General features: G+C 62.7%; 1 protein-coding gene across 4 annotated transcripts; it reads right to left on the bottom strand.

Annotated features, from left to right (window-relative positions):
* Positions 1–1043: 1043 nt before the first annotated feature.
* On the bottom strand, positions 1044–27686 carry FGFR1 (fibroblast growth factor receptor 1). Of its 4 annotated transcripts, none has more exons than XM_064637974.1 (19): positions 27576–27686; positions 21336–21544; positions 13296–13559; positions 12514–12597; positions 11888–12063; positions 10070–10193; positions 9154–9344; positions 7440–7584; positions 5939–6135; positions 5272–5417; positions 5050–5171; positions 4826–4942; positions 4499–4689; positions 4232–4354; positions 4009–4079; positions 3672–3809; positions 3066–3171; positions 2154–2939; positions 1044–2049 (listed from the first exon to the last, which is right to left on the bottom strand). In XM_064637974.1, the coding sequence occupies exons 2-18, from the start codon at positions 21424–21426 to the stop codon at positions 2763–2765; spliced, it is 2463 nt and encodes an 820-aa protein (XP_064494044.1). In that variant the 5' UTR covers positions 21427–21544; positions 27576–27686; the 3' UTR covers positions 1044–2049; positions 2154–2762. The 4 variants fall into 4 exon arrangements, with proteins under 4 accessions (XP_064494044.1, XP_064494045.1, XP_064494046.1 ...); XM_064637975.1 differs by having other exon boundaries at positions 4832–4942; XM_064637976.1 differs by lacking the exon at positions 13296–13559.

Below are 27686 nucleotides of genomic sequence, written 5' to 3'. Positions count from 1 at the left end.
TGCCTGGCAGTGCTGGAAGGGCTGCAGGCACCCACTGGGCAGGGACCCAGCAGTGCTGGGGGTGGCTTTGGTCCTGCAGGTCTTCCACAGCCCTGAGTGGGACCTGCGGGGTGCTGATGCCAGCTCTGGGGTACGTCCCTCTCCCAGATTGCCCATATGGAGAGGATGCCTTACCAGGAAAGCAAAGAGGAGCTGATTCTCCCTGCTGGGATCCAGCATCCAGGCAGTCCTGTCCCATCAGCCTCCAGGGTTTCAGCTGGGTGCCAGCCAGTGCAGCACCCCGGGGACCATCCATGCCTGTGTCCCCACGTCCCCATGGGACACAGAGAACACCTGGCTGCACGTGCCCCTTCCCAAGCCCACAGCGAGCACCAGCAGTGCTGCTGCAGCCACTCTGCTTATTATCATATTTAATTGCCCTCCTGGTAACCCCAGGAAATGAGCAGGAGATGGTGAGAGCAGCAGTTTGGGATGATGTAAACATGAGCCCCAGCTCTCCCCGTGCCTCGCCAAGCCAGTCCCGGAGAGAACAGTGATTTATGGAGCCCCCCAGCCCTGCTCCCCCCGCCCGGGCCGCGAGTTTAATCCCGGGCTGCAAATTCAACATAAATCACTTGATTAAAAGCTCTACTTAATTTAAAGTGGGGGGGTGGGCAGGGCACAGCTGATCGATTTAATTTACACCGGGAAATAGCAACAAGCAGACGCATTTAAAAAGGCCGGGGAGGCCAGGGATGCTGCAGCTGCTTCAGCTTAACCATTTAAGGGCTCGGGAGGGGCTGGCAGCCCCTCACCCCCACCCCCTCTTTGGTGAACCTCCCCCCACACCCCTGCCTGGACCCTGCCCCCAGCAGTTTGTGGGGTGCAGGATGCTAAAACATTTGTAGGGGGAGTGTTGGAGCCCAGAAAAGCAGAATTCCCACAGAACCAGCCGCCATCCAGGCTGCTCCCTGAATGTCACCTTCCCAGACTGCTGCTTGGATGAGCTTGAGCACACAGAGCCCCGAGAGCCCCTTCCCCACCGCCCCCCAGGGACGGCAAAGTCGCGGTTAAAGTCTTTAATAATTACAAGAATTCCAGATTCATTACAGAAGAGTTTACAACAAATAATATTTCTCCATACAAAGGCAAAATAAACTTTTCAAGTAACAGCGGCCTGGCTCCGGCGTCCCCACGCCGGTGACGGGGAGGGAAGGGGTAAACGTGGCCCCTGCCCTGGTGAGGGGCTGCCCTGGCCAGGGAAATACCCCGACCTGCCAGGCACTGGGACAGATCTGGGGGGGCACAGAAGGGCAGAGCTGGGATGAGGCCACTCCCCAGGTGCTGGTAAGGCACTGGCTGGCACCGCTGGGGGAGTGGGGGCTGCATGGGGTGCACGTCCCCCGGCTGGGGCACAGCGTGACCTGCGTCCCCCTGTCCCTCCCCACAGGCAGCTGAGGGCCAGGCAGGGGCTGCAGCCCCTCCCCAGGGCACTGTCCCCACACACCAATATGGTGCCACGGGCACTGCCCGGCCCCAGCCCCGCCGGAGCCCCGGGAGGGAGCAGGGGGGACACGGGGGGGGCCAGGGCGAGGCCAGGCACGTAATGACAACGGATTCCCAAAAGGCATCGACACGTTATTATTATTGTTTAATACAACCCCATATAAAACTGAAGCAGCAGCAGCAATTCTTATCGAGGGACCTAAACTGAAATAGGTTTAGAACATAATTTAAAAAAATAAAAACAGCAAAAGTAGCAAAATATATGAATTTTTTTTTTTTTATAGCAACTGATATCTACCAGCCACTAGTACCTTCCTACCAAACTGGTATATCTCTGGTAACAACCCTTTTAAAAAGACATGTAAATATATATTCATATTTATACATATTTTTCGTTATGTACACAGGACTCTGGGTTCAGCACGGGTGGATGTGGCTGTCTCTGAGCAGTGCTGGGTGATGTGCCTGCTGACCAGCCCCGGAGCATCCTGGGCAGGGAGGGAGCCCCAGCCAGCCAGGATCCTGGCACACCAAAGCTCCTGGCACACCAAGGCTCCCAGCACGCTGAGGCTCCTGGCACACCAGGGCTCTGAGCACACCACGGCTCCCAGCACACCAAGGCTCCCTGGCACACCAGGGCTCCTGGCACACCAGGGCTCTGAGCACACCAAGGCTCCCTGGCACACCAGGGCTCCTGGCACACCAGGGCTCTGAGCACACCAAGGCTCCCAGCACACCAAGGCTCCCTGGCACACCAGGGCTCCTGGCACACCAGGGCTCTGGGCACACCAAGGCTCCCAGCACACCGAGGCTCCCCAGCTTCCACAGCCACAGGAACCTGGTGCTGCTCCCAGCTCAGCAAGTTCTCCCAGTCGCAGACCAGCCCTGGGCTCTCCGTGCCCTGCCAGGATGTGCCATCCCGGGATGCCTGTCTGGCTCCCCAGCCAGGCACTGCCCCCAGTGGCAGGCGATTTCAGCTCAACCAAGTGGGAATATTCAAGCACAGAATTCATGGAAAAGAGGTTTTAAAAACAAAAAGGGAGGAAACGCCATAAAAACACCGGAACGGACCCTTTAGGCTGCGGAGAGCTGACACGAGGCGGCAGGAGAAGCTGGCAGGAGGTGGGTGGTTTTGGTTACATGAGATGCTACAGGTGTCTCTGAACCCCTTCTGCAACAGCTCAGCACAACCAGACTGCGCAGGCAGCGTCCACAGGCACGGCAGGGCAGGGTATGGCACAGCGTGGCACGGCACGGTCCCACCACCAGTGCCACCCTCAGTGTCGCTTCAGTCCACCGTTGGTGTGCTGGGGGGGGAACTTGGGAAGGCACGGCTCGTCCGGGAGGGGGTCGTGGGAAAAAACAGAGTCCTCTCCCGAGGAGCAGGTGGAGCTGCGGGTGTCCGGGAAGCCGGGGGAATACTGATCCAGCGGCATGGAGAGGTCCAGGTACTCCTGGGGGGGACAAACCCCGACCACGGGCTCAGGAGGGGACTGGGCAGCCCCCAGGGAGCCCCCAGGGAGCACCTGCCCCACATGGGGTGGGTGCTGGTGGGGGCCCATGGGTGCCACTTCTCCTACCTGGTTGGAGGTCATGGCCACGATCCTGTCCAGGTCTTCTACCAGCTGCTTGAAGGTGGGTCTCTGGGAAGGCACAGCGTGCCAGCAATCCCTCATCATCATGTACCTGTGAGGGCGAGAGCTGAGCATGGGGCCAGCAGATGGAGACCCCACCCATGGGAGAGGAACTCCCAGGAACAGACCCCTGCACCCAGGCTGGGACCCACGGCCAGGGAGGATGCTATCCCAGGATTTAGGGTAATCTCCTGTGGGGAAGGAAGGGAATCCCCCAGCCGCCCTTGCAACCAAGGGGCTGTCTGGGGAGGAGGATGGACATGGCCTGGGCTGGTCCCTGTGCTGGGGTCACCCTGGGATTCCCTCCTGCCATGGGATAATGGAGGGAGATGCTGATTATTGCAAACAGATCGGGCTGATGGTTTTGCAGGGCTGGGAATTGCTGGGATTGTAGATCCAAACATCTGGCTGTCCCCCTCCATGCCCCAGCCTGTGCCCTGGGTCAGGCAGTGGCACCCAGAGACTTCCAACCCTGCCTCACCAGTCCCAGCTGGGCAGGGAGTGTTGGGGTGCCAGTGTCCTCCCTCTTGCCCATCCCAGTGCTGCACTCACAGCTCGTTGGTGCAGTTGCTGGGCTTGTCCATCCTGTGACCTTCCTTCAGCAGCTTGAAAAGCTCCTCGACGGGCACACCGGGGTAGGGAGACCCGCCCAGCGTGAAGATCTCCCACAGCAGCACCCCGAAGGACCACCTGGGAACACAGGGTGGACACTGAGGCTGGTTTGCTGGGAGGGACAAGCACCCACAGTTTCAATTCGCTCTGCAGGACAGACGAGTGCCAGCACCAAATACAGTCTGGATTCAAAATATTTGGTCGGCTGACACTAATCATAATTTCATTAAACTAAGATGAACCCCATCCATGCACTTCCCCAGCGGGCACTACTCACACATCGCTCTGGTGGGTGTAGATCCGGTCAAAGAGGGCTTCGGGGGCCATCCACTTCACCGGCAGGCGACCCTGGGACACAAAACCCCCCATTGGCTCCGTGCCACCCAAGCGTGGGGGGGTCTGGGGCAGGGGCAGCCCTGCATGCCCGTCGCATTCCCAGCGCCGTTTGGGGCACCCCTGGCACCCCCACCCCAGCAGGACCCCCCTGGCCCAGCCCTCACATTTGTCGTCTTCTTGTAGTAATCGATGTGGTGGATGTCGCGGGCCAGCCCGAAGTCCGCGATCTTCATCACGTTGTCCTCGGTCACCAGCACGTTCCTGGCCGCCAGGTCCCTGTGGATGCACTGAGCGAGCGCGGGGCCGTCAGCGGGTCCCCGACACCCCCGGGCGGTTCCCCAGGATGGACCGGGCAGGGAGGGGAGTGTGCATCCCCCCAGGCCCAGCTGCCGGGCTCCTCATCCCGCCACAGCCCCCCGGGAGCTTCTCACCTTCTTGGAGGCCAGGTACTCCATGCCCCGGGCCACCTGGTAGGCGCAGGAGACCAGGTCCTTGAAGGAGAGCTGCTCCTCGGGGACACGGGCGGGGTTGTAGCAGTACTCCATGCCCGGGGGCCGCCGGGCTTGCAGGTACTCCCGCAGGTTGCCCTTGCTGGCGTACTCCACGATCACATAGAGGGGTCCTGAGGGGATGGAGGGATGAGAGGCTGGAACACGGAGTGGGGGCTCATGACCCCACAGGTGCCAGGCCAGCCCCTCTCAGCGGATGGATGTGGCTGGAGGGGTGGCAGAGGGGACACCCCCATCCCGCTTGCACACCCTCACCGTCCTGCGTGCAGGCTCCCAGCAGGTTGATGATGTTCTTGTGCTTGCCAATCATTTTCATCATCTCCATCTCAGAGATGAGGTCAGACAAGTCCTTCTCTGTGGCGTCGGCTAAAGTGGATAGAGCAGTGGTCAGGGGGGACCAGGCGGGGTACCCCCCAGTTGCACACCCCCGGCACCAGCCAGGGCTCCAGCACCATGCCAGAACCCCCACTTACACTTGAGCATCTTCACCGCCACCTTGGTCACCCGGTTGGGCTTGTCCTTGTCGAGGCCAATGGCTTCTGCCAGCACCACCTGCCCGAAGCACCCTTCTCCCAGGGGCTTGCCCAGGATCAGCCTGCCGGGAGGAGACCCCAGTGTGGGGGGAGCGGGTCGGTCACCAGCATCGGCACCACCACCCTCACCCAGCTCCCAGCCGGGGCAGGGCTGCCCCTCACCTGTCCCGGGGCAGCTCCCAGCGCGGGTCCTCGGGGAGCTCGTACTCGGAGACGCCGGCCAGCATGGGGGTGCCGCTGGAGGAGAGCCGGGAGGGCCGCACCAGCATCACGCCCGAGTTCATGGAGGAGCTGGAGTCGGCCGACACCTGCAGTGGGACCGTGGGTTACCTTCACGGCCACAGCCGGCTGCCCCCGCCGGGGGGAGATGCTGATGGGAGCCTTTGCACCCGCCCCTGCCCCCAGCCCCCTGCCTGTGGGGGGGCTCCCACCTGGGACCTGGACTATGTGTTTTTTAATTAATCTGCATCACGGTGTACCCAAAATGCACGGCCCAGGAGCTCCCCGGGCTCCTCAGTGTGTTTAATTACCCCGCTCTGCTCAAACCTTGAACTGTTGTAAATTCTCCTGGTTCTCCTCATGAGCCCTGCTGAGGGGGGAGGCGAAGGGGATGTGTGGCCTCCCCACTCGCTGTGTTGCCATTGGAGGCACAGCCTGGGCAGTGCCCATCCCATGCCATGGATGGGCACAGGGCCGGAGAGGGCTGCACGTGCAGCAAGGCGAGATGGTCCCAGGTCTCCCCGTCCCTCCTCCCCCAGATCCCCCGGGAAGGGCTGGGCTCCAGGAGGGGCAGTATTTACAAACAAACCCCCTCTCTACTTTCTGTTACCTGTCTGCGCAGGGGGATGCTCTTGGCCAGCTTGTGCACGGCCAGCTGGCTGTTGAAGTCCGTCTTCTTGGTGGTGCTCTTCAACTTGTAGATGATGATGGTCACCACCATGCAGGAGATGAGGAAGGCCCCGATGCAGTAGATGATGATCTCCAGGTAGAAGGGGGATGTCATCATGGCTGGGGTGTCTTCAATAGCTGGTTCAGCATGAACAGGGTGTTCGTTAAGCACCCACCAGCCCCCAGGGCCCAGGAGCAGCACTGGAGGAGCCCCCGGCTCCTCCCCACGCTTGGTGGGGACCTCGGCGCAGCAGGGACTGCAGGCTGCCCACCCACCCCGGCAGGGAAGGCACTGTTGCACCCCCCAGCTCCTCATCCCCAAGGCCAAGCAATGCCTCCACTGCATCCACAGGCGCCGGGGGTGGGATGGGGCCAACTGAGACAGGCATGAAGTCACCCCACAGGGATGTGGCACTACGGGCACCTGCATGGACAGGTCCCTGTCACTGCTGCTACACTCTGCCCACGCTCAGAGCTGCAGGTCCCCTGGGGTCTGGGCTTTCCCTGCACACAGTGGGATGAAGGGGAGTGTCTGGCAGTGCCCGGGGCTGCAGGAGTCCAGGCGTTACCAGTAAGTACTGGGGAGAGCTCAGGGCAGAGCAGCCAGTGGCACCTCCAGTGGCAGTGACCTGCTGTGGGACCGTGGGATGGCGGGGAGGAGGGACCTGCAGACCCTGCCTTGGTGGCTGAGGTGGTGTTGGAGCCGTGAGCAGCTCAGAGCCTGCAGCCATGTGCCAGGGTTCGTGGTGAATCCAGCAGGGCAGGGGCTGCCACTGCACCCCCTGCAGCACCCCCAGCCTGACCCCCCCGAAGAGCAGAGCCTCAGAGAGAGGTGTAAGAGGGAGCTGAAGATTCCTGCCCCACCTCTGGGCACACCCGGCTGACAAAGCAGTGGCTGATAACGGGGAAAGTTTTTGGCTGGCAAGCAGTGACCAGTGAACAGCACCACAAAAACTTTCCCGCTGCTGTTATCCGGCTTTGGTCCGTGCATTGATGCAGAGGAGCAGCATCAATGGGGATGGGGCAGCCGTCCCCACAGCACAAGCACACATGGCCCCGCACGGCCCCGCACCACAGGGCAAGGCCAGGCCCCCACAGGCAGTGCTGCCAGTCCCCCAAACCCTGCTCAGTGCCCCCCTGTGCGGGCAGGGCTGGCCTGGCCCCGGGGGTGCAGGACCGTCCTGCCCCGGCGGAGCAGCCCCTGGTTAAAGTTCCCCAGGTATGCATTGCCTGGGCCAGGGAGAGAGCAGGGGGCAGACAACTGGGGTGGAGGTGGGCAGAGAGTGGGGGGACACTGTCCCGTCCCGCTCCAGCTGCAGAGCAGCCCTGCAGCATCCGTGCTGACCCACTCTGGGGGGCAGGGGCTGGGAAGTGCTCTCTCCCGGACCGCAATGCATACGTTGGAAAGGAGGGAGGAAAGGGAGAGGAAGAGGAGTATATACCTTCGAGAACTGTCAACCATGCAGAGTGATGGGAGATCCCAATAGAATTACCCGCCAAACATGTATACTCCCCAGCATCCTCAAATGAGACATTCCTTAAGTGAAGGACTTCCATTTCTTTGTCTGTCGTGTTAACACCAGCCGTCTGGAGGGAAAAATGGAAGCAAAAAACGGAGAAGCAAACCACATGAGATCTTCTGGGAAGGAGGCCAGAGAGGAGGGAGAGCCCAGTCTCATTTGCCAGACCCCCGGGGAGCAGACAGAGACCACTGGAGACCTGCTAGAGAGACCCTCGGGATGACCACTCATCCCGGTGGACCTACGGAGATGCTGGTTAAAACCCTTCACCAAACTGAGTGTCCTGCCCATCCGAACATGCTGGCGATGGGCTGCATGGAGAAATCAGCCCAGGCAGAGCCGGCCGGCTGGCTCGGTGACACGGGGACGAGGACGAGGATGGGGATGGGAGGACAGAGGCAGGAGGATGGAGATGGGAGGGCAGAGATGGAAGCACAGAGGCAGTAAGGCGGAGATGGTAGGATGGAGACAGGAGGATGGAAATGGGAGGATGGAGACAGGAGAGCAGCACAGATGGGGGCACAGCACTGTGTGATCCCCAGCCAGGCAGATGGGGCGCCCTGGCTGGTGCCTGACCCACCAGGCACCTGAGCAGCACCAGTGTCTGCACAATAGGGTGGGAAGCACACAGGAGAGACACTGGGACACAGGAGACACACCAGGACACAGGAGAAACACCAGGACACAGCAGAGACACCAGGACACACACACAGAGCACAAAGCCCAGCCGGCCCCGCTGGGTATTTTTCCATGGTTGTTGCACCAGAAACACAGCAGAAACCAGAGAGCCCAGGGTTTTGTTTTCCACCGCCGGGGAGCGACGGTCCAAGGAAACACCCCGCCGGGCGTCCTTCCGATTACCTGTGGCCAGGGGCCTGGTGACAGTGAGCCACGCAGACTGGTTGGCCTCGCCAATATAATTGGAAACCTTACAAACATACTCCCCGCTCTCCGCCTCTGTCACATTATACAGGGTCAGCACCTCCGCATCAGAGCTATTAATCCCCGAGTGCTGGAACAGACCAACAACAGGGAGTCACATGGATGTGCTCAGGAATGGCAGCACCGACAGCATCAATCAGCACAGGGGCTGCTCCCCCCGGTACCCACGGCCAGCTGGGAGGGATGGGGCTGCACACAGGGAGCCACAGGAGGAACAGGGGACACAGACGGGCATGGGGGTGTAACCCTGCTCCCCCCTGCTCCACAGGGGTCAAAGGCACAGCTGTGGATGGCTGCATGGAATCACAAAATGGTTTGGGTTGGAAGGGATCTTAAGAGGCCACCCAGTATGACCCCCTGCCACAGCAGGGACATCAGTCAGACCAGCAGCCAGTTTGCCTGCTGAGCTGGGGGCAGAGGGAGCTGCTCTCACTGGGATGATCCAGGGCTCAGCTCCCAGCTCCAGCGCCGTGCTCTCTCCCCGGGGCAGCCCTCCCTGCCCTTCACCCTGTGATGCTCTGGTGCACCCCGGCAGGCTGGTGACAGCTCTGGGGGTCCAGCTGCCCCAAGGCCAGTGGCCCTTAGCCCCAGAGGGCTCTTCTGGCCCATCCATGTGGCTGCCACTGCCCCGCTCCTGCCCCGGGGACGGGCGAGCCGGGGGCTGCAGCCGGGGCTGCCCAGTGTGTGGCTTTACCTTCAGGATCTGCACGTAGGGCAGGTTGTCGGGGCCAATCTTGCTGCCGTTCACCTCGATGTGCTTCAGCCACTGGATGTGTGGCTGGGGGTCACTGTAGACCTTGCAGACAAACTCCACGTTGCTGCCGAGGGCCACGGTCTTGTTGGCAGGCAGCCCTGCCTGCAGGATGGGCCGGTGCGGGGAGCGCTCTGCGGGACCGGGGACACGGGGCACCTTACAGCGGGGTCTGGGGTGCCCACTGCCCACCCACGGGTGCACCCTGCAGCCCCCCACGCCCAGGATGTGGGCACTGGCACACCCAGCACAGCCATGGCATCCCCTCCCTGAGAGTCCCTGAGAGCAGCCAGGGACAGGGACAGGTGAAACCCCTGCACGGGGACAGGGACATCGGCACCTATTGGGGGGGTCAGAGGTCAAACAAACCTAGGGAGGGCCCCGGCCGTTAACAAAGCGGCTGCCACTGTGGTGAGTCAGCATTAACAAACCCCTTTGTTCACCTCGCTGACTGTTCCCTTCAGTTTGCTCAGTGTAATCAAATTAAATCACATTTTTAATGGTTCATTTACTGGCATTTAGAGCAGCTCCACATGTGGAACTGCTCAGACCAGCCTTCCCAGCTGGGAATTATGGCTAATAAGGCGATTAAAAAAGTTTCTGTCTGGTCTATGAAATTATTTTCACCACAATTAAAAATCCCCAGAACAGGATGAAGTGAACCCTCTGCCTGGATGGCTCGTGGACCTGCTGTGCCACAGAGGTGGACACAGGGGTGGGACGGCAGAGGGATGGCGGGTGAGCCCCTTCCCTGTGAGCACTCCCATCCCTGCCTCTCCAGGGTGCAGCACCCATTCCTGCTCGGGAAGGTTTGGGGGGATGGGGACGCGGGTGAGCCCCCCAGCCCCGCGCTCCTCACCCACGACATCCAGCTGGTAGGTGTGGTTGATGCTCCCGTACTTGTTCTCCACGATGCAGGTGTAGTTGCCCTTATCAGATGGCACCACCGAGTCCATGATGATGCTCCAGGTCGCCTGGCGGACCTGGGGGCACGGGGAGGACAGAGCCAGTTACGTGCAGGGCACACGAGCCCCTGGTCCCGCTCACGTCGGAGCTGGCTCAGCCCCGGCCCCCAGCACGGGCGGGACGTAAATCTCCCTTTGAGGTCACCTTTCCCCTTCCCCACAGAAGGGCTGTAATTGCTCCCAGCTGTCCTGGGACAGCCTGGCCACGGAGCCAACTGCTCCGGGAAGCAGATGTTGGGAGGGGAGCGCGATGGGTCCGCCCAGTGTGCGGGGACACCCCTCTGCAGCGGCCCCCGTGTGAGCAGGGAACAGACCGGCTTTGTTCCTCCGGGAAGAGCTGCTTCCCTGGCTGGCCCTGGGGCTCGGACCTGCACTGCTCCCCACAGCCAGTGGGCACCACGCTGGTCAGTGGGCGGGTGCAGCCTGCGTGTCCTCCGTGAGTGCTGCTGACCCAGTGCGTCTCCTCTGGGATGGTCCCAGCAGCTCAGCTGCGCTGAGAACCTCCCAGGCCCCCTGGCCACAGAGCACCAGAGGCTCTCCAACAGCCAGCCCTGTCGCTGCCAGCTTCGGCTCTGGCTCCTCTTGGCAAAAGCTCCCCGAGCCCTGCTCCGTGGGGCTGCATTCCTCCCTCCCAGCTGGAAACTGGCAGTTTGCACAGTCCTGCATTTCAGCCCCATTAGCTATCCGGGGCATGGGCTGCAATGGGCCAGGAACCACCACGCTGCCAGCAGCCTCTCTCCTCCCCACCCACGAGCCTCCATCCCATGGTGAGCCTGCATCCCTCCCCAGGACACACTGCATGGAGCTGGGAGCCGTGACGTGGCTGCATTCCTGATGCTGTCCCTGGCACCTGGCAGGAGCCCTGTCACGCAGGGCCACGGCTGCCTGTGCAACTCAGTGGCACATCGTGGCCACACAACCCCAGGCTGGCTCAGGGGTCTCAGCCAAGGAGACACTCCCCAAGGGGTGCAAGCCTCAGAGAGGCTGCAGTCCTGCTCCTGAAAATTAAGATGGAAAAAGAGGATTCTGGTGCCTTGTAGGGTCACCCACAGGTCCCTGGGCTACAGCTGCTGCGAGGGTCACCCCCTCCCTTGGGGAGGAGGGAAACTTGGGGGTCCCAGCATGCTGGTCACCCCCCCAGGGCTCTTCTGCACTCCACTGAAGGACCAGAGCCATGGGAAGGGGAGAGCCAAGCCCCCCTCCCACCTGGGTGGCACCTGCAGCCTGGGCCCACTGTGGGTGCTGGGGAAGCAGCACTGAGCCCCCTCCCCAGCTCAGGGAGCCAATGTGACCCCTGAATGTGGGCTGGGGCACCCCTGGGCTGCTGGTGCAGCTCCTGCCAACCACTGCTGGGCACGGAGGGGCTCCTCCACCCCGGGGCCCCCGGGGACGCCCAGACCCCTCTCCTTGGCGGGGGGATTAGATGGAGGCGGCCGAGCCAGGCTGGTTCCCTCCGCACGAGCCCCCTCCCCCATGAGCTCCCTCCCCCAGGGCTGAGCTGGTGCAAACATGACCCAGAAGCAGGTCACTGCCGTAGGGCCACTCCGAAACAGGAATGTCAGAGGGGCCCATCTGCCCCCGCCGGGGTGGCGCAGGCAGGGGCTCGGTGCCTCTTAAGCTGCAGAGACCCTTCCCAGTCCTCCCCCTCCCTGCAAGCCCCCCAGCCCTCGAGGTGCAGAGGCTGTTCCCCCCACCCCATTCCCCCCCGGTACCTTGTACCCCCCGATGCGGTGGTCAGGTTTGAACTCTTTGCCGTTCTTCAGCCAGCGCAACGTGGGGTTGGGTGTCCCGCTCGAGGGACACTTGAATTTCACCGTTTTGGCGGCAGGGACAGCGTGGAGCTTCTTCTCCATCTTCTCAGGATAGGTCCAGTATGGAGCAATGGCCTCTGGGGAGCAGAGTGGGGGCTCAGTACGGCCAAACCCACCAGCCTCCAGTCCCGGGTGTAACCCCAAGGATGCCCAGGGCAGGGCTGAGCCAGGAATCCAGAGAGATGCCAGCAGTCAAGCCTGGGTCCGGTAGGGAGGGGAGCTCCGGGACATTGGGCATTATCCATGAGTCACAGCAGCCCTTTCCTTGCAGGGTGCGTGCTCAGCTCACGTGGCTGCAGCAGCAGTGGCCCCAATGAAGCCTTGCTGGCCTGTCCCCTTGCTCTGCCCTGGCTGCTTCACCCAGTGCACCCAGACCTGCACCCTGCACTGCACCCTCACCACTGCCAGCCGGGCTGGCTCAGGCAGCCCCTGCCCATCCTCACCTGCCTGTCTCCACCCCTGGGCAATGCTCACGTGCGCCCAGCCTCCCCTGGCCCTGGCACAGGGCAAACCCCGCGCGCACGTACGGTTTGGCTTGGTGTTATCTGCCTCCTTCTCCTCCGACGAGGAATCATCTTCGTCATCATCGTCCTCCGCAGAGGGCAGCGCGTCTGCAAGAGAAGAGATGGCCCCGCTGAACATCTGTGCACCTTTGTGAGCAGGGCTGGTGGGGACCAGAGCATGGTGGGTGGGTAGCGGGGAGCTGTGCCCAGTGGAGTGGCCAAGGCAGGGAGTTGCTGATGCCCAGTGGGGGCACGGGGATCCTGGAGGAACGCTCTGCACACCCCCAGCACAGCCAGGGCCAACAGTGCCACCATCCCAGTGCCCACAGCCAAGGGCACAGTGAAGCAATTTGCTGATAGAAGTGATTTCGGAGCTCCTCACCCCGTGTCCACCAACCCCTCTGGGTTGGTAGCTGAGACCCCACAGGCACAGAAATGCCCCAGCCTCGGGGAACACCTCCCCAGCTCCAGCGTTCCTCCCTCTCCAGCCTCACACTCCATCAGCACCGACACAGGCTGTGGCTCCCACCCAGCGCGTGCCCCTCCTGGGGTGGCCCCGCAGCCCCCCAGTCCCGTGCAGACAAACACACGACGACCTCCGGCCGCTTCTCCCCGCACTGCAGTGGCCAAGCAGCCACGGCACCGCGCTGGAAACTCCTCCAGGCACCCCCGAGTCGCAGGTCGGCCCCAAACTCACTGCGTGTGGCCGCTGGGGCGTGCAGGGCGTGCAGAGGCAGCCTGCTCCTCGCTCCACAGCCCGGCCCCCGCGGCTGCCCCTTCCCTGCGCAGCCGGGGCTGCTACAAACCTGAGACGTTCACGGAGAAGTAGGTGGTCTCACTCCCCGAGGGGCTGTTGGTCATGCAGGCATAGAGCCCCGAGTCCTCGGGTACCGCGTCCCTGACCTCTACCTCCTCCCCGGTGATGCGTGTCCGGTTGTTCTCGGCCAGCTGGACGCCGTCGCGCACCCAGTTGATGCTCTGGACGTCATCCCGCAGCCGGCAGCGCAGCTGGAGGAGGTCACCGGGGTGGGCCGAGTAGGATTCCACTTCGATTTTTGCTTTGGGCAGAGCTGGAGGAGTCAGGGGAGAGAAGAAGAGAAAAAAAAAAAGAAGGAGAAAAGGAATAGAGACCAAAGGAAACCATGCTGCTGCTGCTGCTGCAGCCAGGTTAATGAGGCAACATGCACTGCTGGGATGCTCCTGCCGTGGCACTGGGGACCCCAGTACACAGGGGACAGAGCTGGCGGCAGCAGCAGAGCAGAGGGGAGGCAGAGGCAGAGGCTGCAAGCACCCCAAGCAGCACTAAGTGCTTCACCCCGCAGCAGCACCCACTTGGTGCCTGGGGAGTTCCAAAGCCCTCACCCCACTCGGCTCCTGTGGAGCGTGACAGGGCAGGGCCTTCACAATGGGGGAGAAACAGGCAACTTGAGACAACGTAGGCAGTGCCGGCTGCTTGGGCAGGATCCAGCCTCTCCCAGGAGCATCCCACATCCCTGATTGGCTCTGCCACCTTGCAGGGGTCCCAGGATCCCAACCACAAGCGGGCAGCCAGCAAAGCAGGCCAGGGTCCCCATGGCACCAGGACCCTCGCCCCAGTTAGAGAGCGGCGGGGCAGGGCTGGAAGGGCAGGGACTGGGGGCTGCGGCAGGACAGCAAGGCAGGGAGTGAGGGGGGAAAGGTCAGCCCAGGGGAGCTCTGGCCAGACAGGTGCCGGCCATGGCGTTCCCATCCAGCATTCCTGGGCAGGGGAGCTGCAGCTGCTCCCCGAGGCGACACTTGTGTGAGCAGCACAAAGATCCTTTCTCTCCGTTCCACTGCGATCTCATCTCTCCTGGCCCTGGTCTGTCCTGGCCTTGATGTGTCCTGGCCCTGGTCAGTCCTCGAGCGCTGGCCCTGGTGTGAGCAGCTCTCCTGGTCCCAGGCTTGGGGCAGACACTGGGTTTCAAACAACCTCTTCAAATTCCACAGCCCAAGGAAGGGCTCAGGCTGCTGCAGCTCTGCTGGGGCTCCCTACGATGACGTGGGTGATGCAGTGTGAGCATCACCCCAGACCGAGCCCCACGGGCTGGTGGGCACAGCTCCGGAGCCCGACTCCTCTGCTCTGTCTCCTCTCCGGTAACGTGTGTCCGGTTGTTCTCGGCCAGCTGGATGCCATCAGGACGCTGCAGGAGCAGCACGAAGGGGCACACGGCACTGCTGTGGATGCTGCTCTCAGGGGCCAGAGACAGGGCCAGAAATCCCAACAAACGTGGCAGAAACAGCCGGGAAGTGTTCAAGCTCCAGCTGATCCGTGGTCTGAGGTCTGAGCCCCCCAGGACTTCTGGGTGCCCAACGAGCCAGACAAGCACAGCCTCTGCTCCCTCCTTTGCATGTGTGCCTTAAACAGCCACACAGCACCTTTCTCTGGGCTGCCATCTGCAGAGTGGCACAGGGTCTCTACTGGCACAAAATCCTCTGGAGCAGAGCTGAGGTGTGTGGGTGATGTGGGGCCGGGACCAGCAGCTCCTTCCTGCTCCTCCCTGCACCCACCAGCTGCTCTGTACAGCCAAAAATGAAACCTCGGTTCTCCAGACTCCAATTCGCTGCAACTTGACCTGCATTTTGCTTTCTGGCCACTTCTCTTTGCCTTGGACTGATGAGAAGCTTCATGGAGAAAACATCCCTGAGTGGCTCCAGAGTTTCTCCTCTTTCTTTTGCTCAGCACTTGAAGGAAAACAGTGGGATGGGGAAGAACTCCCTTTCCTCAGCTGCTGGAATACCAAAGCCAGGGCTCCAGATTCATCCATGAGAGGATACAAAGCATTTTAATGTGGAAGGGGAAGACCAACAGGAGACCCTTCCCTGGTGGGGGAAGGGCCTTGCTTTGCAATGCTGTTTTTCCCTGATTTTCTCCCACAGGAGAGGCACTTCTCGCAGCTCTGATTTGTGTTTCAAGTGATTAGTCACAGGCATCTCCCAAGGCTCACAAAGCAGCAGTGACATCCCGTCCTGTCCGTCTGAACACCCCGGGACTGGGTAACACCACGTCCTCCTGCCTATCCCAACTCCCTCCTCACAAGGAGCAAGGTCAGTGGGTGATAAACAGCCACAAAAACACAAACCACCACGAATCTGGTGCTGCAGCCATATCTGCCCTTATCTTGCTCCTAGCTCTGCCCCATACACCCAAGCACCGACAAACTTCTTCCCTATGGAACAGAAAAACCCTGCAGGGAAACCAGGGAGGTTGCTCCTGCCAGCCCCGAGCTCTGCCAGCACCCCTCAGCTGGACCTGTGGAGTGGGAAGAGGTGGCTTGGAGGTGGAAAAGGTCTTTGGAGGGGGAGAGATTTTGGGGTATCTCAGCCCAATGCCAGGGCTCGGGGAGGCAGTGTCTCAGGCTCAGGCGGGTCCCTTCCCACGGGCACGGTGTCACACAGGTCCCCTGGCACCCCGTGCAAGTGCCACCACTCCTTCAGGCCACTGGGCTGAGGAGCTCAGGCAGGGGCTGCCGGCATGTGGCCAGATCCCCTCCCAAAGCCCCCGTTCCCTCCCCCAGCCCCACCAAGACAGGGGCTGGTTTGCATCACCAGCACGACTGGGAGGTGATGGACGATGGACGGAGAGAGAAGGCAGAGGGCACGGCAGGCCCCTGCCCCTCGGTCACCCACGGCACATCTCTGGCACTCGGGATGAGGCGGAAAACGCGGCATGGTGGGAACGGCCTGGGAACGAATTCACAGGCTAATGAGCATGTCCAGGTTCCCTCAGCCTCCCGGCGGGAGCAGGGCTTGGACGGTGCTGCGGCCCTGGCAGGCAGACAGCACTGTGGCCACGGGACGGCAGGGATGGCACCGGGCAGCCTGGATGGCAGCAGGGACACCGGGGACACGGGAGCACCGGCGGCGTGAGCTGTGGTACCGGTGTGGTCTCCACTCCAGCTCCAGGGTGAGCCCGTTTGATCGCTGGACTCCATCGGCCCGAAGCGTCCCTGTCTCACGTTCTGCTTCTCTGTAACCTAAACCACGGCACCAGGTGCAGCCCCTGGCACAGCCCCACGGCAGAGCCCACCCTGGCCGGCTGCTCCCTCCAGGCACCAGCCAGCCCTGCACGGGTGCTTCTCCAAAGGTTAATCAGCCAGACAAACGCTTGGCTCTCCTCCCCAGGGCTCGGGAAGGCTCCGGGTGCTGCCGGCACCGCACAAAGGTCAGTGGGTGGGAGTCCCCACCCCAGCCAGGAGCTGTGGGGGTGCTCACGGCCCCATTGAGCAAAGAGGACAACAGCGAGGAGAGCAAACGAACAGCAGTGTCTCAGTCCCACAGGCAGAGCTCTATCCCACCCTGCTACGGCAGGGACAGGAGGCCCCAAGGTGCCCAGCAAGGTGAGGGGCAGCTCTGGATGGCAGTGCCTCCACGAGCCCCCCCAGCTCCCACGGCCGGGGCGGCCGCTGGGGGTTTATTACTTTATTCCACCTTTGAAATGGAATCGAGAGCGGAGCCGAGCCCGGCGAGCGTCGGCCAGATGGAGAGTGTCACCGAGTGCATATAACTGTCACCGGCTCCCCAGGGCTGGCCCCCGACGGGGACGGAGGGGATGGGGACAGCAGGGATGGGGACGGCGGGGACCCGCGACAGCAGCCGCGGGGAGAGGAACCACAGAGATTCACCGACCCCCCCCTCCACTCTCCGTGCTGCCCGTGCACCCCCCGAGCAGCGGGAGCCACAGGCTGCGCGGCCACGGCGATGGTGACGATGGCAATAAAGGGGCCAACAAAGCGGCGCGGGGACAATGCGGGCGGGGGGCGCGGGGCCGCGGGCGCCGGTTGCCCTGGAGACCCCAGCGGGGCTTTCCGAAGGTATTTCCTGAAGAAAAAGCACACACATGCCCGGCAGCCCCGCTAATCCCAACAGGAAGCGCTTACCGGGACTTGGGGATTGGCTTCTTTTTGATTTAAAAAGCTCCTCGCCCTGCCGTGTCCCCCCCAGCCCGGGCTGTGCCGGGGGCATGTCCCGAGGGGCAACATCCCAGCACTCCAGCTGCTCCCAGGGCCATGCATATCCCTGGATCTCCTGCTCCGGGGAAAGGCTGCAGCAGGGAGATGCCAACAGACGAGCATCAGGAGCTCAAGCCACCCGTGGCTCTTCTTGGGGTGCTCAGGGCACCCCTTGGCTCCTCCTGTCCAAGCCAGCCCAGAAGGCCATGGGCTTCTCTGCACCCTCCAGTCCCTGGCTGCTTCCTCCACAGGGAGAGGGGGATTTATGTCCTGCTCCAGGCCCCCCTGCTCTCCCAGCCTGCACGGCAAATGAAGCAGCACTTAATTAACAGGCGTGTTGGGAGTTCGCAAAGCTGTCAGGATAAACCCACCCCTTTCCCCCCAGGACCCCCTGGCCATGCTCAGAGCTCTGCAGCAGCTCAGAGCCCTGGGAGCAGCAGCTTGGGGCACCGACACCCCCCAGCAGCTCTCCCCAGGCACAGGACGGATGAGGGTCACAAGTGAACATCCCAATCCACACAGATTTTGGCTGGCTTTGTCTGGGCCCTGGCTCACCACCAGAGCTGAGTCTCTGTTCCTCTCCCTGCATCCCTCCTGCACAGCCCTGGGCAGTCACACACGGGGGGCTCAACAGCCCCCAGACTCAGGGATCCCCCTGAGCCCCCCAGTGTGGCTCCGCTCCCCCTGGGGCAGCTCCACAGCCCAGGCTCTGGCACAGTGTGGCTGCTTTTCCCAAAGACTCATATTTCCTTTTTTCCTCCTCAATTAAGGGCTGGAGTGACACCATCCGAGTGGAAAGGCGGGAGGAGGGAACAATGTCGGCCCCGCAGGCTGGGAGGGGACGGCAGCAGCCCCATGCCCTGGAGGACACAGCGATGCCCGGGGAGCTGGGACGGGGTGGCTGCAGCAATAGGGGTCTGGGGGGGCTGCTGGGGGCTGCTGGGCCCCCCGAGCTCCAGGAACAGTCCTGGGCTGCTGCCATCAACAGCAGAAGTGCAGGAGGCTGCAGGCTTGGCAGGGAATCCTCGGGCTGCTTGTGGGGCTCCAGCAAGGAGTCAGCTGCTCCAAGGGATCCCCAGGATCCAAACTGGATCCCCTGGGGCACAGGGTGGGAGACACTGAGAGCTGCAAAAACAGGGAGGGGATGGGACAGCAGAGAAATGGGGAGGGGGTCAGAGCCAAGGGCCAGCAGTGCTCCCGGGGAGCAGCAGGGACGAGCCAAGGACCTTCGAGGTGCTGCCTGCTGGGGTCCCCCAAGCTGCCCGGGCTGAGCACGCTGCTCACCCTAACTTCTGGCTCCTGCAGGGCCCAGAGAGAGACCCCCTGGACGAGCCAGGAACAACAAAGCCCCGGGATGCAGGGCCCCCGCCGGCTCTGCAGATGGGCAGGGGGAGGTTAAGCCTGTGGCCAGCTGGGCGGACGGCGGCCCCGGGAAATGGGGCAGCCCCCCGGCCCCCGGGGAGGGGGCTGCAGCCAAACCCCTGTGCTTTGGAGTGCAAATGCACTCCCTGGGAAAGTATCTGCTGCACCGGGGGGGTGCCTTCGGGACTCAGTGTCCCCCAGAACCAGCTGCCCAGGGCAGGACCCCCCTGCCCCAGGACATGGCTCCCCACAAAAATCTGCTCGGCCGCTCGGCACCCCCGGCAGGGCTGAGGCAGACCCGAGCGAGGAGATGCCTGAGCAGCAGCCAGGACAATGGCAGACAAGGAGAGAGGGGAAAAAAACCCTCAGCAATTTTCTGCAGGTTTCTATTTAACCTGGAGACAAAGAGCAGCTTTGTGCGAGGGAGGGACGGAGGCTGCGCACGGAAATTTCTTGGCTTTTCCCCTTAACCAGGGGTTTTTCACCACCTCCAAATTTAGGTAACTATAAAATGCAGTAAGTGCCCATTAATATTTTATTTGCTCCAGATTTTTTGGTACTGGGAGCGAGCCCACGACAAGCAGAGCTCCCAAATCCCCTCCCATGCCACGAGGAGCGGGGAGCCAGGGCTGAAACCCCCCTCTGCGCGAGGCCAGGGCCGCTGGCCGGGCGCGGGGGATTACTCCTCCCTGAGAAGGGAGCTTAGCTGCCTCAGAACTGGGAGTAAACTGAAACCCCATAAACATGCAGAACAAAGTCCGGGAAAGCTGCTGCCTCTGCCACAGAGGGGACCGAGCGCGGCCGCCGCTGCCCCCGAGGCGATGGGGGGATACTGGGGAGCCACAGGGATGTAGGGGAAGGACAGAGAGCTCGGCCCCTGGGACACAACACCCCTCAGCAGGGGAGCTGAGCCCCATCCACACCCCATGGAACCCCAAAACCCGCGGGGCCGAGTCGGAGCCTGCTCCTGCGAGGTGCTGGTGGCTCGGCCCCGGCTGCAGGTCCTGGCCCAGCACCGGCTCTTCCCATCCCACATGTCCTGCTGGGAACATTTTGTTCCCACCAGCCAGCCCCGGAGCCAAGGGACGGACTCTGCCCCAGCCGGGCTCCTGCTGTGGCACTAATTGGGCCGCCCTGGTGAGAACCATGTCGGGAAACGTTTCCAGAGGTTATTGTTAGCCCTGGCATGAGGCTGGCGAGGAACCAGCTCCCTCCTCTCCAACCTCTCCTCCTCCACTGTCACTGCCTGACGCTGCTACCAAACCCTCCAGGGGCTGCCAGGCTCCTCAGGCACCCCAAAACCCACCTCTGCTCAATCAGCCCTGGGCCTGAACTCCCCCAACACCTTTCCCAGCACCACAGCTGGGGTTGGGGCTGCCAGTGCTGCTCTACCAGCAGCACAGAGCCATCCTTACCCCAAACACCACCAGGAAACCTCTTCCAGGAAGAGCAATCTCCCGAGAAAAACATGTTTACCACTGTCAACCGCATTGTTTACAGACGTGGGGAGGAGGCACGCCAGTGGAAAAATCTCAGCAATGGTCCATGTGAGCGAAGCTTTGCCCAAGGCTCCTCTCTGGAGCTGCAGCTCCCCGGGACCACTCAGGCTGTCTCCTGTGGTGTCACCTCACAGGGTACTCCCCGCTCCGACCAGAGGCACCAACCCCAGCCCCATGGCATCACCCAGTCATCCCTCACCGAGGCTGGTGCAGCTGCAGCACGGACCACTCGCCGGTGCCAGCTCCCACCCCGAGCCCTGAGAGGACCCCGGGGCACCACGAGCCACTGTGCCCATGCTGGCTGCACCAGCAATCTGCCTCTCAGGGCTCTGGTGGGAGAAAGGAGGAAGGGGGAGCGAGTCTTAAAAAGCAAAGCAGTGCCCACAGACCAGACATTCTTGGGTAATTAGAACCAAAAGGCAGCAAGTCGAAGTCCCGCGCGGCGCAGCCGGGTCTGGTTATTCTCTGCCTCACCAAGGGGAAGGCCAAGGCTCTGACACACCAGAGCAGGGCTCTCTGCCGGGGCCCACTCTCCCCAGGGCCAGGCAACTCCCTCAGCCCATCCACTGTGCCTCGAGGTGCCCCCATGCTCTGGAGCTGTGCCAGGCACTGCTGTGCTGTGGCATGGAGTGGCCCCGGGCAGGGACACAGCCCCCAGGGCTCTGTATCCTTCTCCAAACCAACAGGTCAGGGTTTGCCACAATTCTTCTCCAGCTTTAAAATGTCCCCAGGCACTGCTGGAGCCGCAAGCCCACTTCTGTGCCCGCACAAACTGGCCTGAGGACAAGTGCCATGTCCCCACGGGCACCAGCTCCCAAGCAGCCGGGTGGCACTGCAAGTGGCACTGGGGACGTGCTGGTGCCCCCACGGCTGGACCACGTGCCAGCCTCTGCCTCTGCTGCAGGGAGACAGGCTCCTGTCTCATGAAGGACGAGGGAGCGGGGGCTCCCGGCGCGGCCGCGACGCATCGGTGCGTCCCTCTGTGTCCCTCTGTGTCCCTCTGTGTCCCTCTTACCTTGGTCGGGCAGGCTGGGGGCCGGCCGGGCAGCGGAGAGCGCGGCTGCGACCAGCACAGCCCAAAGGATGAGGCACCGCCAGGTAAACATCCCACTGCTGCAGCTACTGCTCGGCGACTGCGCTCCACGACTCCCACTCCATGGGGACCCCGGGCTGGCCCCGGGCGGGCGCGGGGCGGGTCTCCACCGGGCCGTCAGCCCCTCCGAGCTGTGAGGGAGGAAAACAGAGTCAGGGCAGGGCGAGGGGCTCCCCCACATCCCACCACATCCAGGCACGGCTGCGCGGTGGGACACACTCGCCACCACAGGTGACACTCCTCCAGCATCCAGCCGGACAGAGGGATGTCCCTGGATCATGGGATGTCCCCGGACCGTGGTGGCAGGTCCCCACAGACCCCTCAGCAGCCTGACGTGACCCGGCACTGACTGGCAGGGTTATGTTTCCCTGCGTAAAAGCGTTGTTGTGTCGAGAGCAGAAAGCGCTGGTGAGGCAGAATCGCACGCAGCAGAATTTCCCAGAATGGAGGGAGGAACGTTAATGCCGGTTAAAGAAAGGGAGATCCCTCCTCTCCTCTTCCTGCACTTCATCAGCTGTTGATCCACAGCTTTGCTGTGGGAAATCCCATATCCAGACCAAAATCTGACGTTGTCCCTGTCACTGTGCACCCCAGCAAAGCAGATCCCACTGCAAATCCCAACCTCCTCCATTCCCTATGGGATCTATAGGGCACACAGCAGCCACCCCCACGGAAAGGCCTTTCTGGAGCTGGAGGGTCAGCCAGCTGCGGCCAATCTCTTTCCACCAACAGCTGTTTTTGTAGTGACTGTTTGGGGAGAAATCCCCCTTCTTCCACGGCCAATTCTGCAACTCACTCTCATCCCTGCCAGCTCTCACGCTGGGTTCTCCAGCCCACCCATTCCCTCGGGTCCCCATGCCCTTCCCAGGGAATGCTCCGTGCAGGGCAGCTTCGGAGGCGAGTGCTGGCACAGGGAGACTCAGCAGAGCCTGATCCTGGTTCAGGGTGCCGCAGGGATGTGCCCTCCAGGGCCCTCATCCCTCCTTCCCACTGACCATCCCTCCTTCCCACCATGCCAGGATCACAGAGCTCTGCCAAGACACGTTCCAGGGGGATGCTGGAGCCAGAGTCCGACCGCCCCCGGCCAACTGTTCCCAGCCGAGTGGATGGGAACAAGCCCCCGTGCTCCACCCCCGCGCCACATCTGCACCTCGGCAGCAGCCTGGGACGAGGTCCCGACACCCGCTGATGGTCCCGCCGGGCTCTGCCGAAGCGCTCACGGCGAGACCCTGCCCAGCCCGTTGCACAACCCGCGCGGCCCCGGCCAGGGCGCTGCTGGCGGCAGGAGCCACGGGGGAAACGCAAGGATCAGGGTGTGGATAGGACAACACCATCCCCAAAGCCCCCCCTAGGCCCCTCCTGGGGTGCAGCTGTGCCCCCGGGCCCCGCAGCCCGTGTCAAGCATCCCAAGCTCACCCGGTTCCCCTCGAGGGCCGCGCGCTGTGCCGTTCCCGTTCCCAACCTGCCGCGTGAACGGGCGCTTCCCTTTGCCATACGGCGTCGGGCTGAAGTGCACGCTGCTAAAACCAGTGAGTAATAATCGTAGTGAGTAATAAACCGCTACTCATCCTCCCCACGCACTCAGCCCGTGGAGCTCTGGCCGCCGCCTCTCCCGCTCCAGCGTGAGAGCGAGACCCTGTGCCCGGAGCACCGGCTTTTCCCAACGGATGGGCTGAGCAGCCACCAGCCCCAAAGGGCTCAGATCCCCCGAAACAGCCTCCACACCCCAAGGAAGCCCAGCCAGGGTGCAGGCCTGGGGGCTCTGGCTGCCTCCTCCCTGCCCAACTGCTCTGCCTGCAGCCAGCAGAGGAGTATTTGGGAGCCAAACTATTGGCACAAGGAGTCAGACAGCAAAAGGGGCACCCAGCAAACACCGGTGTTATCTCCAACGCCAGCGCTCCCAGGTGCCGGGCAGTGCTTGGAAACAGTTATTGAATGTTCAGGATTTATCAGGGTTTGGAAAGGGGGAGGTGGAATTCTTTGAGGGAGGGGAAAAAAAAAAAGTCCTTGGTATTTCTGGAAATTATTTTGTGTCTCTCAGTGGCTTTGTTTATCGACAGCACATGCTCCCCGGAACATGCCCTAATGCGGAGTGTCTGCGTGGGCCTCCCGAGCCGGCCCTGTGCCGAGGGGAGGGATGCAGGGAGGGAGGGATGGAGGGATGGAGGGGAGCCCAGTGCCTCCAGTTCCTGAAAAATGAGTCAGTGCTGGCTCGTGCACAGCAGAGCCCTTCTCCAATACACCTCAGAGCGGGCGCCTTCCAGCTGATTCAGGGCCTTGACAGCAGCATATTTCCATGGCGTAGGGATCGCTCGGCAGCGCAGAGCTGTCTGTGGCTAGAGGGTCACTGGGAGGGAGGGAGGGAAGGAAGGAGGGAAGGACAGAGGGAAGTGTGCCAGGACTCAGCGGGAGCACACTGACGATGGTTGGCTTCCCTGGGCAGCAAGGGAGGGGGCAGCAGCCACGGCTTTGCTGGAAGGCAGCAGGACCAGGACACATCCTGACCACGGGGAGCAATCCCAGCTTCCTGCCTGCTCTCCCCAGACAGGCTCAGCAGCACCTGAGGGAATCCCAGTGCTCAGAGATGCTGAAGGGGCAGCACAGACCCTTTCCTCCTTCCCAAGGGAGAAGGGGAGACTGGGAAGCCCCAAGACACCTGCCCTTGTGGCTCCTTGGTGCCCACTCAGGAAGGAGGTGAGGAAGTGGGGAGAGTGCTCCTACCTGTGCAAACATGGCTCTTCTCTGTGTTTATACAGCTTTTATATAAATCCCAACAGGAAACCATTTGCTGGGGAGGATGGCAGCTCGGGCAGGGTGGGTCTCCGGCTCCTGCCGGGCACCATCCCCGCTCCCCGTGGCCCCAGCACACTGCAATTTACTGCTCCGGGGTGGATTCAAACAACTAAAAATGGAAGCAGTAAGAGAGGAGCCAGGGCTAAATGCCTCTCAGAGACCTGCCTCCAAGACTGCAATTACTAGCGGCCATTACACCCACGGAGCTATTTCAGAGTGGTGACGGACACCCCTGTGCCCACCCGTGCACCCCCTGGGGGCACAAGCTCCCCCGTGCACCAGGGAAGATGCTCTCACACTGCCTTTGCACGCCGGTATGTCCACGAGGAGCCTCGTTTAACCTGTCCCCCTGCCGTCCTCAGGGACCCCAAGGGCTGCACTCTCACCCCTCGTGTCTCCCACGGCCCTGAGTCACAGGGCTGAGCTGTCCCAGGGACACGGCACAGAAGGGACCTTCCCAGCTGCACCCCATGGTTCTTAGCTGAGTGGTTCTGAGCAGGGAAGCCCCTTCCCGTCCCGTGGCTCATCCCTGGAATGCATCTGAGGTGCCAAACGCAGGAGCCAGTGCTGGAGCAGGCTGCCCAGCTGGGGCACGTGGGGCTCAGAGCCCCGTGATGCTGTGACATCCACAGAGGAGCCCCAGCCTGATCCCTGTGTGCCCACAGTGCTGGATGTGAGGGGGGGTGGCTGCTGCCATGGGCTGGGGGAGGCTGGGGGGGCTCTGGCCCCTCGGCCTCTGCCTCTCCGTTGGAGCAGCGCTGGCCTGTGGCATCCACCACATCAGAGTGTCCGGGGTGCCTCAGTGCCAGCAGCCAGTGGGTAATGCAGAGCAGGCAGGAAAAACACAGGGAGAGGCCAAATCCCGCAGGGAGAAGAGTCTGAGCTCAGCTCCCGGGTCTGCACAGCGTCAGGAGCCTGCTCTGGGGGGCTGCGCCCAGCCAGGGTCACCCGTCCCCCCCGTGGTGACCCTCAGCAGACCACCCTGCTGGGCAGAGATGCCCTCCAGCTCCAAAACACAGAAAGCAGACTCGTTTTCCTCTGAGGCTCAACACAAGCAGCCCTCCAGGCGCCCTTGGGGAGGAAGGACATGCCAAAGGCACAATCCGTGGGCGACAGGAGCGAAGCCTTTCCCTTGCCCAGCGCTCCGTGCCCCAGCCTGCGGCTCAGGTCAGGAACCAAGTATTTGCTGAAATAAAAAGCAAACACAACTGCAAATGGAACTGTAGGGAAAAACTATAATGCTTAAAGCAGACACACGCTTGGAAAAATAAATATCCAACTGTGCAGCATACAGAGCATGTTAACCCTTCCCAGCTGGCCACCAGGACTTAGGGCTACCGGGGGCATCTCTGGCATCGAGCTGTGGGCATCTGGTGGTGGGAGACCCTGGCACACAGGGCAGGAAGGACAGGGAAAGGTCCAGCGTCACCCACAGATCTCCATCAAACCAGCTCAGTTCTAGAAGCATCCTCACACTCAGGTGTGAAAATCGAGGGCTCGATTTTCAGACCTACAGAGCAACCATTGGTATCCCAAAGTCTCCACTGGGCTGGTCCCCCCGACTGCACTGGAAGTGGACTGGTCAAGGATGGTGATACTGGGACACGACCACAGCCTGCCATCCCCTGGAAGGGGCAGAGGCCCGTTGTCCAGCCTGAGAGGGAGCTGGCTGGGGCTTTCACTACATTCTGCTCCTCCAGGGAAAGCCGCTGGGAGGGGAAGGACACACATTTGCCTTCGTGCCCAGAAGCAGCAGGTCACAAAGGGGCAGAAAGTCGGATTGCCGGGATGGGATGAGCTTCCAGCAGCCAGGGCCTGGGGGGCTAGAGCACCGGGAGGCACCAGCTGGGGATGGAGGCAACGCAGCTCCCGGTTCAGGTTACGGTTTTAGGGGGTAAATAAAGAGGGAGCTCCAGTTCACACCTGAAAGGGATCCGGGCCCCCTCCCACACGGCCCAGGCAGCAGCTCGCGCGTGGAAAAGCCCAGACGATGCTCCCGCCGGCTGCCCTGGCCCGGCACCACTCCTGCCTGCACCCCGCCGGAGCGGGGCCGATTTATTTTAATCCTCTCGGAGCAACACAAGGAAAAGGCAGCAGTGCATGCCAGCCAGCACAGGGATTAAGGGAGGAAGTGCTCCTGAGAGGGGAAGATGGCTGCTAGCCAGAGCAGGGGGCTGCGGGGCCCACGCTCCTGCGGCGTCCCTGGGCTGCGCGGGGGGGCTGCCCCTGCGCCCCGCTCCTCTGTGCTGGCATCCAGCTGGTCGGCACCCGGAGAGCTCCAGCCGGAGCAAACCACCGCCTCCGCCTGCGCGCAATCCCAGTTTCCCTCCGGCCGGGACCTGGCAGGGGCTCCGAGCCCGTCCGTTCATCCCCGCCAGCGCTGGGTTCGCCGCGCTGGTCGCGTTTAAACATCGCCGGGAAGGGACCTGCCCCGGCCAGCCGTGACCCGGGACACGGGGCAGCGACTCGGCGAATCCGGGCGGAGAAGGAGCAGCGAGGTGGCCGCGGAGCTCCTCGGCGTCACCTGAACACGACGCGCTCCGCTGCGTCCCCGCACGAGGCCAGCGGCCACCTCCGCGGCTCCTGGCCCCAGAACCCACAAACGCCACAACCAAAAACCCTCTGCAAGCAAACCCTCCCGGTGCCGAGGGCCACCGCACCGGCCCAGCGGTCACCCACCATCGCAGGTGTCGCCGCCTCCCCGCACTCCCGGCGCCTTCGCCGCGGGCGGACGAGCGGCTCCCGGAGCCCGGCACGGCGCTGGGATGCGGCGGCTCCCGGAGCCCCACCAGCCTGGACACACAAAGGGAAACCCCAGCTCCGGGACGGCGTTATTCCAGCGCCTCCATCCCCGGTGACGGCTGAACGCCCCGGGATTCCAAATCCGAAACACAACTAAACCCAGCTCCTTCTCCATCTTTTTCTGGAAGCCGCGAGGCTCCCGCTCAGGAACTTTTCGTGAATACGGGACCAAGCAACGACTCGGAAACCGGCCTCTGACCCTCGCCGGGCTCCCCCGGCGCCGGGAGGGGTCTCAGGGCCGGGGCTGTGCGGGGGGGTCCAGCCTCGGCTCGGCCGCTGGACGGGGTCGGACCCGCAGCCTTCCCAAACTGCCTCCCGCCGAGCGGCCGCACACCGGGGGCGGCACACCGGGGCCCCCGACCCTCGCCCCGCCCGCTGTCCGCAAACCCCCAGGTCCCCCAAACCGGAGCCGCCCCGGCACGGGGGACAGGGCGAATCTGGGGGGTTCGGCCGCGACGGAGCCCCGTCCCCCGATCGCGCCCCCGCGCCCGCCCCGCGGAGCACAAAGCGACGCCCCGCGCTCCCGGTCCCGGTCCCGGTGCCGCCCCCCCGGCGGCCGTTACTCACCGGAGCCCCGCGGGCGGCGGCGGCGGCGCGGTGCCGCCGCTCCGGGAACAATGGAGGGGAGCCCCGGCCGGGGCGAGAGGCGCAGCCCCGCCGCCGCCGCGCTCACAGCGG

Source organism: Pseudopipra pipra, chromosome 28 (assembly GCF_036250125.1).
Source record: "Pseudopipra pipra isolate bDixPip1 chromosome 28, bDixPip1.hap1, whole genome shotgun sequence".
Taxonomy (NCBI): Eukaryota; Metazoa; Chordata; class Aves; order Passeriformes; family Pipridae; genus Pseudopipra; species Pseudopipra pipra.
The sequence above is the reverse complement of the archived record's forward strand: the minus strand, read 5'-3'. Positions and strand labels throughout refer to the sequence as shown.

Bases quoted from the DNA above. Each gene is read 5' to 3' on its own strand.
- FGFR1 (XM_064637974.1), bottom strand. From the start codon at position 21,426: ATGTTTACCTGGCGGTGCCTCATCCTTTGGGCTGTGCTGGTCGCAGCC. The intron at 5,172-5,271 runs GTGAGGGGCAGC...TCCTCCCGGCAG, and splicing joins TGGGAGCTGCCCCGGGACAG to GCTGATCCTGGGCAAGCCCC. The intron at 4,355-4,498 runs GTGAGAAGCTCC...GCGCTCGCTCAG, and splicing joins AGTACCTGGCCTCCAAGAAG to TGCATCCACAGGGACCTGGC.